Raw genomic sequence first — 20,651 nt, 5'->3', positions numbered from 1 at the left:
GCTGCAAATTCAGCTCAGAGCTTTTGGGATCATTGTGTCAAAATCAAGATGGTTTGAAAGGTACTGGAATAGATGTCAAATACTTCTAAAAGACTTCTTTGCATTTTAGTACTCCCCACTCCAGCCTATCCTGTCTCCCTTTCAGGCTTGTTCCCTAGCACCAGTCTCCTCCTCTTTGTACAGAGATGTATTTATAGCTACACTGGTGACTCATTTTTCTGCAATTACACCTACCCGTTTTCCTGCCATGTTCCTCTTCCTCCAGCTTGATTTATGTCACTACCTCCTCCACCTTCAGCCTCATTGATATGCCAAGATAACCAGTCTAGTGGATCTAGCAGCTGCCTTAAGTGCTGTTTTGAGATCTTCCCCATTCCAATGCTTGCTTTGACCAGAAAGAACTTGCCATTACCATTTCATCCCTGGAACCACCTGACTGTACCATGCATACCATTTAACCTGGTCTGAGCAAAGACTTCCTAATCTAACTGGCAGAATGTGAAACTCAAAAGGGGAAAGGTCCAGCTGAAAGGTAAGGCCAGCAAGAGCATCTTACAGGAAATAAGGGGTCTAGTTAAGAGCTGCCACCCATCTGAGACCTACAGAGTGATGTATGTAGAGGTACAGCAGATTTCTTAATCTGCTGAAAGGCAGCTCATTGTTTGAGAGCTTGATCAGAACTCAGGAACTGTTGGCACTTAGAGCCAGTGTTGGCTCTTTCTTTGCCAGCTTCTCTCTCAAGCACAGTGGTTACATGCAAGTAACATGACACTGAACTGTGCCATAAATCAAATCCCTCCTGATGGGAGAGAATTTTAAAAGTCCTTGCAAGGAGTTTCAAAGATAAAGCAAGACTTTTCCTGGAGTTTCAATGCTGCCGGATAGTTGTTTATTAAGTCTTATCAGAGGAACAGAGCCACCAGTGTGACCCAGGTACAGCATAGAGCACAGAAAGCAGGAGAGAAGTCTCTCTAATTATCAAGATTTACACAGCCTTTTAAAGATATTTTAACCAATAGTTACTAAAAACGTACATTATTTTCATTTTCCTACCAATTACTCAGTAACACGGGCAGGAACTGCAGAATTCTCTATCCAGTCATTCCAAACTACTTTTACTGCAGAACATGGAGTAGTAGAAGAAGGAGAAGTTTTAGAGAACACAACAATCCCATTTTGATATTTTTTACTCTTAGCTATTTACTACAAAGAGAAGACCAAAACCTCTAGATTTTTCACCCTGTGACAATCTTACATAGTAGTCTATCACCTAATCCACACCACTGTATTTTCTAGTTCTTGTCTGATTGTTGGTAATTTTTTCCAAGGTTGGAGGTTAAAACAGTGTTGTTCAGGGGGGTAAGAACCCTTCAAAACAGGCAGAGAAATATTCTCGGCACTCTGGGTTCCTACATAACAGAACGACAGAACCAGTGCTTTGAAGGCCCAATTCCACAGACTCCTGCTTGTATAGCAATCACATGTTTTCCAGCTTAACTAGGCAAAATGGGTCACTGCTGTATCAGCTGGTGTCTGGAGGGATGAAGAGTAATTGGGAGCTAGAAAAAATGTTGCTGTTGATGACTGGAAACTTGCCATTTCAGTCTGTGGTAAGGAGCCTAATGTCTGCAATGAAAATAATGTAAAGAGGCAAATCTTACCATCTGCTGCTTTTTAATAGTGGTAAAAATGTCCTAATTATCAGGAAATGTCTATTGTACTGTGAATGATCCAGAGCTTTTATTTGGGTTTACAGAGGAAGGAGGATCTTGTTTCGAATAAGAAAACAATGATAAGCAACAGTAAGATTTAGCTCCTTTTCCCCAAAATCCATGAATCTTTAAAGCTCAGTTCTGTTTTCTTAATTAGGTTCTTGTCTTTCTCCCCACTTTATCCTACTGTTTACTGGCATGCTGTTCATCAAAGGATACTCCTGAGAGCCAAATTTACAGCATTTGTTCGTGTGCCTTAAACAAATCCTGTCTGTGGCACAATATTTATAGCCTGTACTTCTGTCAAAAGTAAGGCAAGACCTCCAAGCTTCCTATCAGCAGAGTAATGTAGGGCTAAATTACTTCAGTATCTGTTGATCCCAGACAAGAATCCTGGATAAATATGTTTGATTTAATGTAACATTTTCTTTCTGTTTTCTTTGTGTATCATTTGGTCTTCGCCAGTAATGATAAAGCAACTACCTGAAGTTTGTTGCCACTCTCTCTATTATTACCTTATTACTCTATTGTACCAAATAAAACTTAAATGCTGAGCAATACTAATATCAGCTACAATATCAGTACATCTAAGAGCAATTCAGACTACATATATATGATATTCAGAAACGAAGTATAATTGCTTGTAACACTTGCCTTCATTTAGCAAAAGATTATTCTTGAAAATGTCTTTCATTATTTTCTCTGGCTAGTAGTAATTTGATCTTAAATAATGGGACCTTAGGAGTTGTAGGCTTTCCACAAGTGATGGCACACATCCCAGAGATCTTGCTGATCAAAGTTTATGAAGGGAGGTTCATTTAATGTGACAGCCTGGTGGGAGGGAGCAGGAGGAATAGGTGTCACAAAGGGAGCTGAGGGAGAAGAGAGCCATCATTGACTTCACAAAGTTTAAATTGCACAAAAGACAGACTTGAAAATGTGTCCAAATTGAAGAAAATAAAAATAATGTTAATGTCTTCCCCAGACTATTAATAAGATGTCACCTACATCTTTAAAGCTGACTCTCAGACAGCTCAGAGAAGGAGCTTCCATGAGCTTACAAGAGGTACTCAGGATGGAATACAGACTGAGCCAAGCATGCATGGTAAGCAACAGCTGAGCCTCTTCTCTTTCTCTCCAGCCACAGAGGGGGAGCAGTTTATCAGAGGCTAAAAATTTTATGTAGATTACATCAAGGGTTTATAATGTATAGGTTTTAATTTTCAATATCATCTTTTTGAGTTTGTGAGGCTGTCACTTTTTTCCAGTTTCATGTTATTATATGGAATGCAAAGGACACTACATTAATGATGGTCAGATGGAAATGTAGAAGACTTCTGTTAAAAAAGTATGAAAACATTAATGTATAGATAGTTTCATATTTGGATTGTAATTTTAAAACTGGTGTTCTTGAATGGGTTTTCTATTTAAATTACTTAGTCCTCAGTGCCTTAATTCCCAGCAGCAGGGTGCAAATAGTTGTTTATCACTGCCTTTCAAGAGTGTTGTCTATAAAAAAATTTATCACAGCAAGAGATTTTAGTGCTATTTGTACTAAGTGCTGAGTACTTGGATAGCATATGAGAAAGGGATCCTTCCAGTGGAACAGAGCTGCTAACTGAATTATGTGAACAAATGCCTTGCAGGGCTCCCCATGGTATCCTTATTATTAGTTGTGTCACATTTTAAAATAAGGTTTTTATAGGTCCGATTAAATGATTTGCAATGGTTAAAGTAAATACTTAAAGAAGTGAAAATCTGTCTATTTCTGATATGTTCTAATGCCTGACTAAAACTAGCACTGTGGCTCGATTACTAATGAAGCATGCTTAGGGATTTGTTACATTTACCTTTATCAAAAAAGAAGTGGATGTTTACAGGATTCCATTTAACTGCAAAGTGTTCCAAGTATGCAGAATACAGCACAATTCCTGAAGACTAGCCTTTCTCAGAAGAATTCCTGATACTACACACCTTAGACCTATCATGTGAAGCTCTTTAGAAAAAGATCTGAGATGTTACACAGAGAGAGAACGTGGACTATGCCAAAGTGCCTGATCAGCTACAGGCTGACAGACTGATTCTAAGAGATGTGGCTGCATTTAAGCAAGAAGATAACAGAGCTCTTTAATAAGTAAAGACAAAGTAGGCCTAGAAAAGAACAGTACAAGTGGGATTCAACTGAATCTTGAGAACTTGCATTTCAAGCAGAAGTGGGATAGGGAAAGATGGGATAAATAGAATGTCATGTTACAACTTTTTTTTTTTTATGATCTTTCAGAAAGGCCATGACTTCTACGAAGGGGTTCGAGCAGGTAAGCATGCACACCAAAAACACTTCTCAAACATAATAATACAGAAATTCACTACTGTGGTGCTTCTTTGGAGATCACTACAAGTGGGTACAGCAACACCTGAGAGAAAACTTCCCAGATTCCCATAGGTTTTGCTTATTGGACTTCTGTGTGGCCAGAATTTATTATTGTTCCAAAGCACAAGAGCCATGTTGTTTCCTTTGTGCGATCTTAGTTCCCTAACACTATTCATCCACCTGGTTTCACCATTTCACATTAAACACTGACAGTACTGAGTACATGTATCACTGTGTCCAGGCTTAGTGTTGCCACAGAGCTGGTTGAGCCAGCTACACAGTGCTTTAAGACTCAAAATCAAGAACAGCTGTTTGCATAGAAAACAAAGACTTGCTTTCCCCCGTGTCCAGAATATCTCTAAATGGAAGTGTCTGACTATTAAAAAACTATATACATAATGTTAAATAATTCAGCATTTTAAGGCATTGGTCAAGAGAGGTAGTGGTAAAAGTAGAGCAGTGGCTCAGCAAGTTCATCCAGGGGACAGACTTCGAGTCTGTCCTTGATCCTACTGCTGATTCACAGTGCAGTTTGTCAAACCCAAAGTCCCATCTGTTAGGGGCTGTAGCAATTATTTATGTACTGTTCATCACGAGATGAAATAAAGCACAGGCGTTTCTTTTTCCAAGGAGCTTACAGTACAAGGCATTTGGATGGATAACTTTTGGTTGGACTTTTAATTCACACAGTTACATACTCAAGTATGTATTATCACCTCCTCTTCATTGTTTTATATCTGTCTTTATAAAGCAGTTTAAAAGCCACTTGAGGAATGGATATTAGTTTGAGTATCTGCTATTTTAGTAACACTGTATTAAAGATAGCCTGGGGTGAGAGATGCAGAATTTATTCATACAGCATGAGGAAAGTTTCTGATTTTAATTAATTAGTCTTTAGCACTTATTAGCAGACACTCCTTTGAAGAATTTACCACGTGTTGAGAAGTGGCTTTCATTATGTTGGTAATGGGGACAAGGATATCTTAAAATTATTATTCCTGGGATGTATTCTAAATCAGCAAATAAGCTGCTGAAATGTAGTTATTCAGGAAGTGACAAACTCCAAGTCTGAGAGTCTGAGGAACACCAACTGAATTTCTCCTTGTAAGGCACAAGGTCGTGAAACCATCTGGGACTGCGGTACAGTACAAAAGCAAATCCCTTGTCAGTATGGCCAGGAAATACACAAACTCATTGTAAAGAGAGAAGCTGCAACAACAGCAGTTGGGAAACTTCTCTTTTATGTAGGATGATGTAGCAAAAGTTTTAACTATATCAGGGGAAGAAAAAACAAAACCTTGAAAGATGCAACTGCGCTGAGGAGATTGCTTGTATTAATAATTTGTTCATGAAGCAATTTTGTTTTCTGCTTAGTGCATAGATCTTGTTCTCAGATTTTCAGTCTTAGGATTGTTTCTCATTTCAGAGGAGTGTAGAGTCTGACTCAAGATCACTTTTGTAGTTGGGTCTAATTTCATAAAAATCATTATCCATCAATGTGCTGAGCATCCTTTTTAATAGGAAGGGAGATTATTAAGTATTTCAACCAGGCATTGTGAATAAAAATGATAAAAGTGTTAAGTATTAGCTTTTTCTTTCTTAAAGCATTACATTACAAGCATTTAAGAGCCAGCTCTTGACCCACTCTACCACAAAAAGATTTACCACCAAAAGAAGTTGAGTTACAACAATCAGATTTTAGTTTAAGAATGTTTTTCAGCAGCCAATGGCCACAGGTCAGGTTTTAATAATACCTTTCATCTGCTTCAAACCATAATTTTAACGGGCATGCTAGGGAGTAGTTTAAAAGCTTTTTAAACCTGCTTTGACCTGAGGTCAATATTTTTTTTTTTTTAGCCGGTTTTCTTTCAACCTGAAAATCTGCTGTGGCAAACAATCTTCCCTGTTTATGATTCTTGTGATTGGAGCTATTAAAGAAAAGCCAAAACCCTTAAAGCATAAAACACATGGATCATATTTCATCAACATTTTCCCATAAAATAGTAAATGTGGGCTTGGAACACATTAGGTATCAATTTTTCACCTTGATTAATAGAATAATATGTAAACTAAGAAATGCATAGGTCTGGGTAGCTGCCAAGAATTGTTTTTCAAATCTTACTGCCTAAGAAAAGTGGCCATTTTTGGAGTCAGTGCTCAAACACATCCAGGTAGGATACAGTCTCAGCAGCAAATCTCAGGGACAAATACCTGTTAAAGCACCCTCCTAACTCTTTGTGCAGAATGTGCACTTGAAATGAAATTGTAAAGGTCTTCTACATCTTGCTGATCCTGCAAAGATGATATTTCTGTGCAGCGTCTGCCACCTCCCCTGCAGTGCTGGCAGATGTGAGCTGTACCCTGGGCACCCCAGGGCCCTGCACGAGTTCAGAGATTTTATGGCAGCAAACAGAATGCCAGGGACTTGGAAATATCAGCGTTTTGACTGTGCTGAAGGAAGCTCAGCAACAGAGCACTAACTGAAGTCTGGTAAAGTCACTACTACTGAACAGAGGGGTTTAGGATTTTGATTAAAAAAAGGTGAAACAAAAGAACAAACCCTTAACATGATGTCTGTGCTCAGTTACTTTTATCATAATGAATTTCCCTTAGCTTACCTTAGAAGTCTTCAGGATTTTTATTCTGTTCTTGTAATGATTGATCTCAACCTGGAGAGATACAAAATATAAAGAAGTCAATGCAGAAAGGGAATATTTTCATGATACTACTAGAAAACAAGTATTTTGACTCACACAAGATTAAAGACTTCACAGGAGAGACCATTATGAGCATTCAGCTTATCCACCAGAGTAAAACTGGCCACAGATCCAAACAGAAGGATGAACCTGAATAGACAGCGGCACCCTGGAGCAGAGAACTGGCAGCACTTACTACAGCATAGCAGAGGTGAAGCTCTGGTAACATACACATGGACACTTTCTCCTCTTTAATTTAAAGCATCTCTAATCAGCATTGGCTTTTGTGCATAACAGTTTAGACTGTTTTGGCTGGACTGTGAACTTCAACTAAAATTGAAGAAAATCAGTAGATAAGTACTACTCCAATGGAATAAATACAGTTGATTTGGGACAGTTACATCCTTTGACCCAAGCCAATCAATGGTTTCACCATGTTCAGAAATAACTTGGAAGATCACAGCTTTTCAGTAAGTTACCCAGTTGAACGACAAAGTAAAAGCACTCTTTTACAGGACATTTCTTTTAAAGAATTGTCCTCATGGATTCTGTTTTCTGTGGAATTGCAGTTTCTGTCCATATAATGGGTTACTTTCTACAATCAGTTTGTTTCTAAGGAGTCCTTAGTTCCCTATTTGCAACTAAATGGATGTGGGACTCTGATTTGCCTTGCTCTTTAGGGATGTAAGCTGAAGAGTTGTGATGCCTATATGCCTTCAGCTACAGAAATATTAATTAGTGCCATTGACATTTGAATAGTGTTTATTTTCTAACCACTCTCAACCATTGGTTAAAGACAGAATAGTTAAAGAGAAGTTTTCAAGTCACATTTTTTACTACAAGTTGGTAGGCAGGCCACAGTGCCTGTTTTTTTGATAAGCACAATCTTTAGGTAGGTATTCTTTTCACTGTAAAATTCCACCCCCTTGCACCTTCCTCATCTTGGATATTTCTAGTTCACTCAATAAGAACAAAGTTTAGTAAAACATAACTTACCCAAAAATAGCTGTTATTCTTCGAAATATCTGGTCTCCGTGAGTGTCATAGTGCACCTGCCTTTAGAACCATCCTACTCTAAACTCTTTGTCAGAAAACAAACAAATAAAGGCCATTCTCAGGAGAGAAATTTGAAATATGCTCCCTCTTCCCGCCCATCCTCTCTTACATGCTGTGGGCTGTGTTGGTCAGGAGGTTGCTGATTTCACTCACCTGAAGAAAATGTGTGTCGTGAGGAGTGTTGGGCAGTCAGTGCATCGTAGAGAGCCACAGTTCTTACAGTTGCTCTTTTTTAAATGATAAAAATTTCACATTTTCAATAGCACTTTTATGGGTTTCTTAAAGCCTGAAAGGTACTTGGAAGGATGCTCTGGAGTTCCATTCATACTGGTCATTTTTACACACAAATAAACTCCCTCTTGTATTGTTTGCTAATGCAGCTGTTGCTGGCATGCCTTTGAAATTCCTGTGATACAGGGAATGTTTTTTGGGAATTGGCATTTTCTTGTTAGCCTTTTACATGTGATTCATTCAGTGATGGTTTTTATCTTCAGTCGTGTATTTCCCAGGATACAGCATAAAGTCTGTATACTAAGATCATACAGATTGTCACAGTTAAATCTACCCAGGCCTCAGTATCTGTCAGTATTTACAAATAAACACTCTCGGTTCCCACAGAGATACTCTGCTTTAGTCCTTCCTCGTGAGTTATTTCATTATTAGTTTACATGATGTGTTTAAATTAGTTTTAGGCACTTAGCACCACTGAGTCATCTCCTGTACTCTCCCAAGAGTCAGATTTTGCACAGAGCTGTGAAAGCCTTGTCCCAAAGTAGCATCATAACGTACTGTTCCAGGTTCCCATGAAGGAGTGTAAGTCAGCAAAGAGTGGCAGGTCTAACTAAACCACCAATTTCAGGTCTATTCCTTCAATACTTCTGAAGTGATGCACTGTTCCTTGTATCATCCCAGATACATCTCTGGACAGGTCACAACTCAGGAATTCTTATCAGAGTAGAAATACGCGTGTTACAAAAACTCTGCCTTCTCCAGAGCACACGGATTTGTCTACCCCATGTAACCACTGTGGTGATCTGTCTTGATGCAACCTTAAGTCATTTTAATTAGAGGAAGTTTACAAGTAACTCTGGTGTTTCTCTATTCCACCTGACAGTGCTGATTGACAAAGACCAGTCCCCCAAGTGGAAGCCAGCTGCTCTGGAAGAAGTCAGCGATGAATTTGTGGACAACTGTTTTAAACCACTGGGAAACGATGATCTCAGGCTGTAAAGATCAAAGCTAGTGACATCTTATCTATCTGCTTAGTTCTGTGATACAAAAATTTATAGCAGTGTGATCAATTTTGGCAAGACTTTTTTAGCTAGCCTGACATTCACAAGGCTTTTTTCTGTTGTTTTTTTTTTTTTTTTTTCATTCAGGAACATTCTCTATAATGAGAAAATAATTGTATCTCTGGTTAATAATGGGAAAAATCACTTCAAGGCAAATTGTTATTTTTACTGCTTTACACAGTGATTAACATTTAATTTTTTGCATCAGCTCTTAGTTTAAGAGGAGCCCTTGGGGAAAGAGCACAGTGAAGGGGTGACCTAATAAGCAAAAAGTCAAGAGGCCTTTTGTGTTCTTGGCTCTGTCACTGATCTGGTAAATTGGTATTGTGCCTCAGATTCTTCTGTATACAATGAAAATAAAATATGGTTAAACCTTTAATGTAGTCAGAGCTACAAAGGAAAATGCAACACAGAATTCATGGTGTTAAATACCCTTTTAAATAAAAGCTCAGACTGATACATTATTAGTCTAAGAAATTGTTCTGTTGATTTAAGGTTTGGTCATTTTTCAGCCTTGCTGTGTGATGTAAACGTTTCAAATGTGATAATGTTGCCAGAGCCTAGAGCACATTTCTCTTTGCTTGTATAGCCCATTTTTTTAAATGGCATTAAGTCTGATTCGACTACATAATCAGTTTTTCACGATTTCACAAAATTGCTGGTTTTTCTTGGTCTTACAGTGGTGAAGAAACAAATGCCTCAAAGCTTGCTGTGAACACCAAGCAGCACATTTCCTGTGCATTCAAGGTGGCTGGGTTCTGATAATACATGAGGTTATATGACATAACCAGAACCCCTTGATACAAGTATTTGTGAGTGGGAAATTATTTTTTCTATTGTGTATGCAACACACAGCTACCAATCTTTCTTCAACATTACGCCTTCTTCTTTATGCTTCATCAGTTCACGTTATCAGTGCTTCTTCCTACTTATTTCTACACTTACAGGCAGGTCACAAGTACAAATTTTGGCTTCTCTGAAGACTAAAGAAAACTTCTGTTCAAATGCCATAGTCAGTAACCAGCACTGGGGAGTCAAAAAGTCAGAGCTGCAGCAGAACCATTATGGAGTTTTCGACAGTGGGCAGTTTTTATTACCAACAGCAATGCTCTACAATGGTTTAAGGCTCCTTCCTTTCCAGGAGCTGTTGCCTGGAAACACAGTCCAGGAAATTCAGGCATCAAGGTGAACTACCAGAGTGACTTTCAAAAAAACAGAGGTGAGCAAATGGAGAACTAAATCAAGAAAAAATGGCACTTGCTTTGTCACTGGAGTCTTGTAAAATAAATTGGTTAAAATTTCAGCTGCAAGTTTATGTTACCATGGACATGCTTGTTATGGGACTGTCCTTGAGTTTAGCTCCAAAAGTAATTGAGATTTCATTAATACCTTTAGGGTAATTCTGAAAATATCACTTGAGTTTCTACCTCAAGCTGGTTCCGTAAGAAGTACAAAGCTTCCCCTGTATTTTTAAAAACCTTTGCATGTTTTACATTCATAAACAATTGCTATTTTTAAAAGATTGGTTAACTCCATTGTTTTTGTATAAATGGAGCAGTCTTCAGCCAACTGTATTTAATGAAAAACACAGTAATTCCCAGGGAGTAGGGATCATGTCTCCGCTGATTGTAAATGACTTACATGATTTCAGGAAGAATATACTTCTGAATTAAAAAACTTTGATTTGCATGTTCAGTTGCTTCCAAAATTTATGTGAACAGGAATTATCCCAAGCTCAAGGTAATGAGATCTTGTCTAATCTGTGCAATCTTGCGTTTTTTTCAAATAAAAGGCATAAAAGCAGATGGTAAGTTGAATTTTATTTGGTCCACAAGAAAATATTTTTCACAAAAAATATTGTAAAAATATATCGTAGTGTGTTTTATTTGGGAATACTGATGTGCCTTACTCCAGAAACGTCAACTTTACAAAGTTGTGCTGCAGTTAATGTATTTTGAACCATTATTAGAATATCAAGTCAGTCATGTCATATCCACTCAGATTAATCTTGTTTCCTGGAGAATATATAAAGCAAATATATTTTTAACTCCTAAATAGAAGTAAACAGTTTTGCAGAGTATGCCAGTCCCAAACTGGAGTGCCTTTATTACACAAAATCAAGTCAAAGAATCAATGGTAACTTAGCTGGAAACCCACTGTCAGTGGCTCTATGACACTGTAGCACAGCTTAGCATAATCTGAATTTATGAAGGTAAAGAAGTCTTTATTTTTACACTGTATTAGTATTATGCCTATTAAACGTACAGCAGAGCTCTGGAAAGAGATCTCCCTCAATCTCTCACCAGACTGTAGTACTGAACACATTTATTTTCTGTTAGGGGTAAGTGCATTATTTATAAGGACAGCATCCCGTAAAAGAGATGATTTTCCTGGTGAGAAGCCCTCTCCCTGTTGTTTGCAAGCTTGTTTGCTTTCCATTTGCTGCGTGCCTTTCCTGACGTGCCAATGTCATGGAAAGCATCGTAAACCAGCTGGAATTGCACTTGGGGCCATTCTGAAGCTGCTGTAAACTTCAGGCACCAGTGAGGGCTGAGGTTGGTGGCTGCAGGTGAGGAACTGGTTGGGCCACCAAGCAGGTGCTGAGTCACCCTATGGGCAGCTGCGGGGGCAGGCAGGGCAGCCACCCCTCGCTGCAGCTCCTCCACATGGGAGTGGTCCTTGGGGCATGTTCAACGTGCCTGGGTAACTTGCTCCTCTGGGGAAATTCCGAGTGCTGATCAGAACGGACGCTGTGATGGAACCTTAGGCTGCTTTAGAATTCTGCCTGCTGTTGGACCGTGCAGTGGCAGCCTGCCAACGGGGAAGCTGCTTTCAAAAGTGCATCTGATATTCCTGAAGAGCATCAGATGCTAAGGCTACATCCAGAGGAAGGGTTTGAGACAGGCAACAGGATGCACTGCACCACCCGCTCCCCGTGGCAACTGCCAGGGTCTCTGTACAGAGCCAGGGCAGATCCACCTAAAGGTGCTCTGGAAGTGAATGCAGTTTTCTACCTGCTCTTCATCTGCCTGGCCAACAATGGCTATGGAGCTTTGGCTTTTTATTTAGTTACTGTGGTTTAGCAGTGTTAACACTCTCAAGTCCAGACTCATCTTAGAAAGGTTGGCCCTTTTTTTCTTTTTTGTAATAAAGCTTTATTTTAGCTAGAATAAGAATAGGAAATAGGAAAAGGAATCTTTTTTAATACTCTGGTTAAGCAATATCCAATTGATATGTACTGACTTGATCGGTGTTTTGGCTTTGCTTTCTAACACACTAATATGGAGATATTTTAGAGCAGAGTATGATCTCATGTTTTATATGCTGTAGAACTTGAAGGAATGTCGCTGTTAACAGGAGAATTTAAGTGAACCATAAAACCTTAGTCCCACTTTGCAAATGGCTTTGAAGATGACTACGTAACTTCAAAGAGGACGACATTACAGCATAAGCTGATTGTGTTCCCTATTCCAGCAAAAGCCTGAGAACAGCCTTAATAGCAGGTCACTGGGAATCCAGTCTGCTCACTGGGATTTAATGGCAGCCTTGTGCTGTGTCACAGAGAAGCATTTTTCACCCTTTATTCCTGATAAACCCACTTCCCCATATAGGTGAATTTCAAATACCTAGGTTTGTGTCACAACATTTGCAAAACAGCTCAATTCATAGACTGTCTTATGTCAGGGAATAAGCTAAAACCAGCAATTGACATGGTCCTCTTTCTGCTTGGTTCCCATCGCTTGAAAAATCATGCTTTGTATCATTTACTAGAACTACATGTACCTTTTAAAAATAGTAACAGCTCCGAGCCAGTATGGAAAGCATTTCTCTATAAAATGAAAGCAAAATGGAAAGCACTTTGATCTCAAAAAAGGAACTATGTCTTTTAAACTGGGCATCACAGAAAAATGAACAAACAGGTGGTAAAAGCCAGGCTGTTAGAAGGCCTTCACTTTGTATAAAACGTCAGCAACATTGTACCTTTAGGATGAATAGGAGAAATTCATCCAAGTCCTGATCTGTCAAATGCCAGCTGTGAGTGCAGAGGGTCAGGCTGCGAGTCCTGGGCAAGCAGGGAGCAGTGTGTGGATGCAATGGGGGAGGAATGCAGCCCTTGAGCTTTGGGCCTAAGGCTTAGTTCCTAACTCTGCCTTCAGAGCACTGCTCAGGGCTGGGGCTCCCGTAGCTCCTACTAGCATTGCCACAAACAGGTTTTCCAACTGGGAAGCAGCAGCCTACAGAAGCTGAAGGAAGATGTCCCAAGGGTGGTACTTCAGAGAGGAATTTCAGTGTAATGCAGCCACAGTTCCCATGAAACAAATTGTCCTAAAGCACTGCCACACCTTTGAAGGTTCATTTCACCAGTTACCCATTTGCACATCTCTCTGGGTTGCAGTAAAACAACAAAACCAAATCCTCCCAAACCAGCACCCTAACACAAAAAAAACCCCCCAAACAAAACCAAAAAACCAAGCAGCTTTGGTCTGAACACAGCGACCAGATGTCATTAACCTATCTTACTGCAGGATTTTAGAGACAAGCTTTCATGCATTTACAGAAGCATCTGTTAATGATAACGCACTGCTTATCAACACTGGCATGTTTCTCTCTGGTTCACTTCAATGGAAGGTGAATAGCATCATCATCCATATGGTTGCCTGAACACCACTTGGGTTTACAAAGCACTTCTCATCACCTTCATTATTTTGTGGTATTACAGATTTAGTTAGGTCACAGAATCCAAAGTAAAATTTATCATAGCAGTAACCTTTGCTACATGCAGACCTTGATTTCACTTTAGCAAAACGCAGACAAATTCACCAAGCACAGAGAGTTCATCTCACCTATAGACAAACCACTCATCTTTTATGCAGAACATAGAAATAATCCACGTTTTGTCCACTGTAGCAGTGCTTGTAGAGGTGCAGGGCAGCCACAGTCTTCCTATCCTCTTTTTAACACTAATTTCTGGTCACATCCAACACATACAAAGACAGAGTATACTCAACATATGGCTGACAACAAATGACACTTGATGAAATAGGTTCTACTGCAATCCAATTAGTTTGTTAGCAATCTGCGTTAAAAGGCAAATTTTCTCCCTGCGAACACCTCCCCACAGTGATGCTCAGAGGACAGCTTGGGGTGCTTTGTCTGCACTGGTGCCACGCAGAGCACTCGCAGGCGGGCCAGGCTGCGGGAGGGCTCAGGGCACGTCGCTCTCGATGAAGGGGATGTCGCTGTACTTGCTCTCGGTCACCGCCCACTGCTTGACCGCCTGCTCCAGGATCTCACGCGACAGCCGCTGCGCGTAGTCCAGCACGACGGCGCTCGAGGGGCCCTTCTCCTCCGCCTTCACCGCCAGCAGCGACGACTTCTCCCCAGTGCACCCTTCGCTGCCTCCCCCGATCCTTTCATCCTGGACGGCATTGGACCCTTGGAAGGCAGCCTTGGATTTGATGCATCCCATGGTACATTGGAAAATGCAGCTGCAAAATTCAGTTCAACAGCATGTTTTGATAACCTGGAAGCAGTTCCCTCGTTCGATGCAGGGTTGCTGCTTCTTGCCAGTGCCTCCAGTTATTTTCAAAGTACAGAACATCTCCTTTTGTGCTTCTTCTGAAGAAATCTGTCAAAATAGTGTTTCATATAAAGGCAATAAATAGTTTACCATTCTCAGTGAGCTCAAAGGAAACCTAAATTCACTACAGGCGCTTGTAGAAGCGGCTTAAATAAATCTCTGCCCAGTGTGCGTAAAATGTTTTTATCGGTAACATCCATCTACTACAAGTAGGCAAAGTTTGACCTCAATTCGCGCTGCCTTTGAACGCAATTCCCAGTACAGGATGTAAGCCATCTAGGAATGGAAAGGTCTTAGGGAAAAAATAAAGTCTGTTTCTTCCAAGCTGACAATGCATTGCTCTTCTCCTGAAACTGCAAACAAATACTGTTTAGCTCCAGGGACTGCTGCTGCTGCTGGAAATAAACACCAAAACCACCCCACAGAAGCACCACACAACCACCATAACCAGAGTTCTGTGTCATGGCTGTCACACGCCCTCTGGGCACGATGACACTAATTCCCAGTGTCATTCTGCTGTTGCTCAAGGAGGCTTGAGCAGGGCAGCCACCAGAAGGTATTCACAAGGAACAAGAGCTGTTTTTGTTTTTTCCCTGGAGAGGGTAGGGAAAGCAGCAGCAGCCTGCTGTGATCAAGGCAGTTCCAACAGAGCCAGAGCTCTTCTCACTAGAGCAGAACAACTCTACATCTAGAGAAGGGAGACTGACAAATGAAACACCTGATAGGGTCCCTTTCAACTCCTCAAGATCCAGAACTGGTTGACTCCAAATTCTGGTATATGGATTTTTGTTTACTGGCCTACAAAGCTGTTTCTGGGGCTACTTTCTCTCCGCAGGCAAAGCAGAATCTCACGATATGCCTGACTTTGCTTGGCATGCACTTACCCACTTATCAGAGTTAACAGACTGCCAGCCAAAATAAAGACTGCGCAGCACAGAAACCAACTGTTCCCTACAGCTTCACCCAATGACGTTGTGCTAAGGTCAGCCAAAGTTAAAGATTTTTTGTAAATAGCCTTTGAAAATATAATCATGGCAAAGATGTTAAGCCTTATTTATTTTCTTTATACACAGGAGGAAATAAGGGCTCCAATCCAGTAACCTGATCACAAGCAAATATTTGCAGAGGAAATCAATCCCATTTGCAGGCAAATAGTGCTTCACAGGTAGGATGGGACTTCCAGGTCTAGCAGCTGACTCAGGAGAACCCGATTCCTGGGACAAGCTCCTCTCCTCTCGTTGCTGGTTGATAAAAACCATTGCTACCTGTTTGTAGGGCTGAAGTGCAGCAGAGAAGGGGTGGCTGGTGCTCCTGGCAGGAAGTTAGCCCTAAAGGGCTTCAGAAACCACAAAGTCCATACAAATGTTTTTACACCTTTAGCTTTGTACCAGGACATTCCAGCATTGTAGAGAAACATTTGTAAACCACTTCAGTGAAGTTCAGCGAGTCTCTTTTGTGCACACTCACCTGCTGCAGCACGTGCCCAGTGCTTTGGGGCAGGCACTGTAGTTCACAGGCCTGTAACACAAACCCTGCTGCCAAGGGCTGACCTCCACTTGCAGTTTTACCCTACACAGAAGAGAGCCAAGCTATCAGGTTTTTATTCCTATAACTTATCATGAAATGAGTAAAGACTGGATGAATAACTTGTCATTAAATGAGGAAACAGCAGGATTCCCTTCACTGCACAAGAAACTACATTTATCCCTATGGAGGTTCATACCTACGTCTATCCATCACATACACTGACCAAACTGAACGTGCCTACAGACCAGAGGCCAAGGAGATGCCTGAAAGCAATTCAGACAGCTAAATAATTCAAAGCTTTAATAGTAACATCTTGTGCATGTCTAATTTCAATATTTACCATTAATAAAACATTAATACTAATCACTTCGCCTTGCTCTTCTGGACAAATATGTAGTTCCAAGTATATGGTAAAGAATCACTAACAGCAGGTACCACCCAGCACTGCTGATACCTGAAAGCTGCAGTCTTGATCCAGCCAAGGTAATGCACAGCTTCAGTGTGTTTTTATCAGAGTTTATCCCTGACACTTTCCTTAAAATAGACAATTTGAATTTTTTACGCAAGTTTGGAGCTCTAGTTTTTAATTTGGGATTTTGGGTTTTTTTGGGGGTTTTTTTGAGCTTTATAATGGAGGCCTGATAAATAGAAGCCAGCTTTAGTTAGTATTTCATCAGTGCTTTAATGTTTCCCTTGTGCAACTGGAGATTTCTGTTAGGGAACACCAGCAGATGAGTTAGTGTCTAATGGAAAGGACAGAATGTGAGTAGAGAGAGGATAAACATCGCCTAAAGCAGGTAGGGAGAAATTCCCTAAGGTCAGCATCTTCCTCTGCAGAACCTACCACCTCTGCCTCTTCATTTGGGCCAAGTCAAACATTTGTGAGACTGTCCTACACAGAGCACAAGGTGGGCTCCAGAGCTTGCAGACAGCAAGGCACACAATACAACTCAACTGTTCCAAATCAGTTGAGCTTCAAAGTTACCGATCTTAGTTTAAATTCTTGCCTGTTGCTCATTTCAGTCTTTACAGAGCTCAGTACTTTCCAAGCCACTGCAGTGAGTGTTACAGTTTGCTTGGTCTACTGGAGTTAATAATTGTTGGCACAGAAATGATTGCAAATGAAGCTGCCCTCAACCTTCTGGCTGCTTCCTTGTTTTCCTGACAGCCCTTGCCTGCACATACACAGTGAAGTGCTGTTTAAATCCTCTGTGCCTAACTCATCTCCAGAGTCTTAAGTTCTGACAAGGATTTTAACATCTCTACCTTTCCTTGCAATGCTCGTACCCCAAGAGAAGAAAAACCCCAACAAATTAAACCAGCTCGTTTCACTCCCAGCACAATGTTTCATCCAGTAACTGCACAAGGCAAAGTTGTGTGATAAGAGCCTGTTTCTCTCAGTGCCCAAGCTCTGCTCTGTGGCCAGTTGTGCCTCAGACACCACTGCATAGATGGTTTGGGGCTCAGGCCAAGAGCTCTGCAGCACAGTTGCTCACATGACAAAGCTGCTGGGCTTAGCTGGAGCCAGAGGTCAGTGAGCTCAGCTTGCTCTGCTCGCTCTCAACCAGGAGCTAAAGCAGCACCATCACAAACCAGAACTCATCTTCTCTTTTTAGAGACAGATTTTACAGTAGGTGAAATGCTGATTTATTCATCTGAAAAATACAGGCTCCTAGTTGTGCTCAATTTTACTGGATGTACAGTCAAAATGTTTTTAAAGGCTTCATTTCACTTCAACATGACAAACACTGTATTAGTTTCAGGACAGTCCTAAAAACAATCAATTCCGTATTGGAACTGGAAGTTCACAAGGATAAGTTCAGGTGTTGTTTCACCTATTACATTATTTACTGTGGTAATACAAAGAGAGAGAAAATATTGAGGGGGTGGTGGCTGAACTCACCTGGCATGTGAGGGCTAAGAGGTCTCTTTGCCAGCCTGGCAAAGTGTTTCCTGCCAAGATAAGCTCATTTCTAACTACTGAAGGAAACAAAACAATGGTGAAAGGATGCCTGCAATTCACTCTTAGACAATATAAAATACAGGAAAAAAAGCATTAATCATATAACTGCCATTTTTAAAAACAAATAGGATTTTTTAAAGACTTAATCAATAAAAATAATTGCAAAAAGGTAAATGTGAAATATCAAAAAATAAGGGTTCTATTGGCCTCTGCAATACACCATCATATGATGAAAACAGGCAGAAGAGCAAGTGTTTTGCTGTTATGCAACATCTGTAGCCATCATAAGCAAGTAAGTTCCTGCTGCCATTTAAATATTTTCCATCCATAAGAACATCAGAAAAAAATCTTGAAGTTCAATATTATGCTATGAGAAACTGCTTTCTGCAACACTTTCTGTTACAGCAGCCACCGGATTAAAAATAAGTCATAGTTTTCAAAATAGCTTCAAAATGTGCAGCTCTGCCCAGCTGAAGGCAGCAAGTAATTCCTGCTGTGACAGAGCCAAACTTTTCGGCTCAAATATGACTCCTCCTCCAGCAGGGAGGCTTTCAGTTTTCCCCTGGGTATCCACAGAAGAAGCTCAGAGTGCCACTTACCAGAACCACGTCTGCTTCTAACAGGTTGTCCCCGTGTCCCCAGGAGAGCATAGACAGCTTGACGTCTGGGACTCTGCAAAGGGAACCCAGGAACAGAGCTTAGCACTCGCCAGGGTGTCAGAGGTACACGTTATTACCAAGGTGATGCATCTGTAGTGCTGGCCTTGCACAAGTCTGCCTGCCTTTTCTCCCACACAGAACTTGACTTTGACAAAGGTAAAAGGATGATACAGCACTTAATAAATTAGACTGAATGACAGGCTGCAACAATTTATATACAGCACCTAATCCCGGGTGCAGGGTGGGGCCACTGCTTGGGCAAGGATGCCCATCTGCAGGATGCCAACCTCCTCCCACAGCAAGTCTAGGTAAGGAGGATTTCAGCAAGGATATGGGAAGGGTAATGTGCCCCATCTGTTGCCTAACCTCAAAAGTTCTCTCCTGTTTTCCCTTCTCCCTCTCAGAGCTTCTGCTGAGACCTGGACCTCGATCATCCAAGGACACAGGGCAAACAGTCAGACAATCCCAGTGCTGCCATTATCATGGAAACAACTCTGGAACAAAGGTATTGAAAGCTGGAGTTTGGGCAGGTGACCCAGCTGACCTAGCAGCAGAGGTTACAAAACAGTACTTGGGCATCCACACCTCTGAACTGCACCCAATCACATAAAATACCCAGAACATCCTCTGTCTCTCCCTAACAAGGTGGGCTGTAATTCAGGAGCACACGTGGCATTAGCCTTTGGATACTCTGCAGCTCCGAGCAGAGCAGCGGCACATAAATGGCAGAGGGATGAATCATTCACTCAGTGCACAGCATCCCCTCCATCGCTGCAGGACTCAGAGCTCCGAGCAGAGCAGCCCCAGGCAGGGGTTCCCAGAGCAGCCCAATCCACCAGGCTTTCAATTCTGCCTCTCCTTAACATCCAGCTTCCTGCAAATCCTACAGAGGAGATGCACTGTGCAACATTTATTATAACAATTCTTCCTAATCATAGGAAAATGAAGTTTTAAATGAAGTTACTTTAAGACAGGCACAATATCAAAGATTCTTCTGCCTCAGGCAATCACTGATACCCAAATATCCCAAAACAACTCAGGACATGAAAAGCAAAAATGGAGATCTCATTCCTCTCAGGGCCATCCCCTCCCTCTCCTGTCGCTTAGTGCCAACAAGAGATAAGAGCTACAGATTGGAAAGGGCTGGATGCAGCAACTGCAAGCAACTGCTGTGCAGGATTAGCGTGGAAGTGAAAGTCTCCTGGTTATCTGTCTCGAGGTACGTGCCGGAATTTCAAAGGCTTGGGTTTTTCCCCTCCATGGCCAGAATTGATAAAGCTTTTCCAGGCTTCTAAGCCAGTTTGTAACTGAATGGGGAAACGACACATTTGCTTTTCCAAATCAGGCAGACCTCTAGTCTACTTTCAAAGGTTTTTCAATAAGAGCACAGTTGATCACAGAATCATAAAATTGGTTTGGTTGGAAAAGGCCTTTCAGGTCAAATCCTACCATTATCCCAGCACTGCCATGTCCACAGCTAAAACCTGTGCCTAAGGGCCACATCTACACAGCTTTTAAATACCTCCAGGGATGGTGACTCTACCACTTCCCCGGGCTGCCTGTTCCAATGCCTGACCACCCTTTCAGTGAAGAGTCTTTGCTAATATCCAACCTAAACCTCTCCTGGTACAACTTGAGGTCAATTCCTCTGGATCTATTGCTTGTTACCTGAGAGAAGAGACTGAGCCCAACCTGCCTACAACCTCCTTTCTCAGAACACTGAGTTACTTAATGGAGGCAATTTCCATGACAAATTTCATCTCAAGCACTTTCAGCAATGCAGTTAAGGAACAT

General features: G+C 41.1%; 2 protein-coding genes across 15 annotated transcripts in view; one reads left to right on the top strand and one right to left on the bottom strand.

The window, feature by feature from the left end:
• The window catches only part of HIBCH (3-hydroxyisobutyryl-CoA hydrolase), a 41,479-nt gene extending 30,549 nt beyond the window's left edge, over positions 1 to 10,930 (top strand). For both annotated transcript variants that reach the window (XM_048309014.1, XM_048309015.1), the window contains exons 12-14: positions 2,698 to 2,817; positions 3,994 to 4,027; positions 8,950 to 10,930. In XM_048309014.1, the coding sequence (XP_048164971.1) occupies positions 2,698 to 2,817; positions 3,994 to 4,027; positions 8,950 to 9,065 (270 nt within the window). In that variant the 3' untranslated portion in view covers positions 9,066 to 10,930. The remainder of the gene's footprint in view (positions 1 to 2,697; positions 2,818 to 3,993; positions 4,028 to 8,949) is intronic.
• C7H2orf88 (chromosome 7 C2orf88 homolog) overlaps positions 10,928 to 20,651 on the bottom strand; it is a 40,878-nt gene continuing 31,154 nt past the window's right edge. For 4 of the 13 annotated variants that reach the window (XM_048309022.1, XM_048309024.1, XM_048309021.1 and 1 more), the window contains 4 exons: positions 18,798 to 18,870; positions 18,139 to 18,215; positions 16,176 to 16,277; positions 10,928 to 14,756 (listed from right to left, as the gene is read on the bottom strand). In XM_048309022.1, coding sequence (XP_048164979.1) covers positions 14,334 to 14,597 — 264 coding nt within the window. In that variant the 5' untranslated portion in view covers positions 14,598 to 14,756; positions 16,176 to 16,277; positions 18,139 to 18,215; positions 18,798 to 18,870 and the 3' untranslated portion in view covers positions 10,928 to 14,333. Of the gene's footprint in view, positions 15,062 to 16,175; positions 16,278 to 18,138; positions 18,216 to 18,797; positions 18,871 to 20,651 lie in introns of all 13 variants that reach the window. The other 9 variants (XM_048309025.1, XM_048309028.1, XM_048309030.1 and 6 more) reach the window with 7 other exon arrangements.

This window comes from Corvus hawaiiensis, chromosome 7, assembly GCF_020740725.1.
Source record: "Corvus hawaiiensis isolate bCorHaw1 chromosome 7, bCorHaw1.pri.cur, whole genome shotgun sequence".
Lineage (NCBI taxonomy): Eukaryota > Metazoa > Chordata > Aves > Passeriformes > Corvidae > Corvus > Corvus hawaiiensis.
This window is presented reverse-complemented; position numbering and strand designations above follow the sequence as displayed.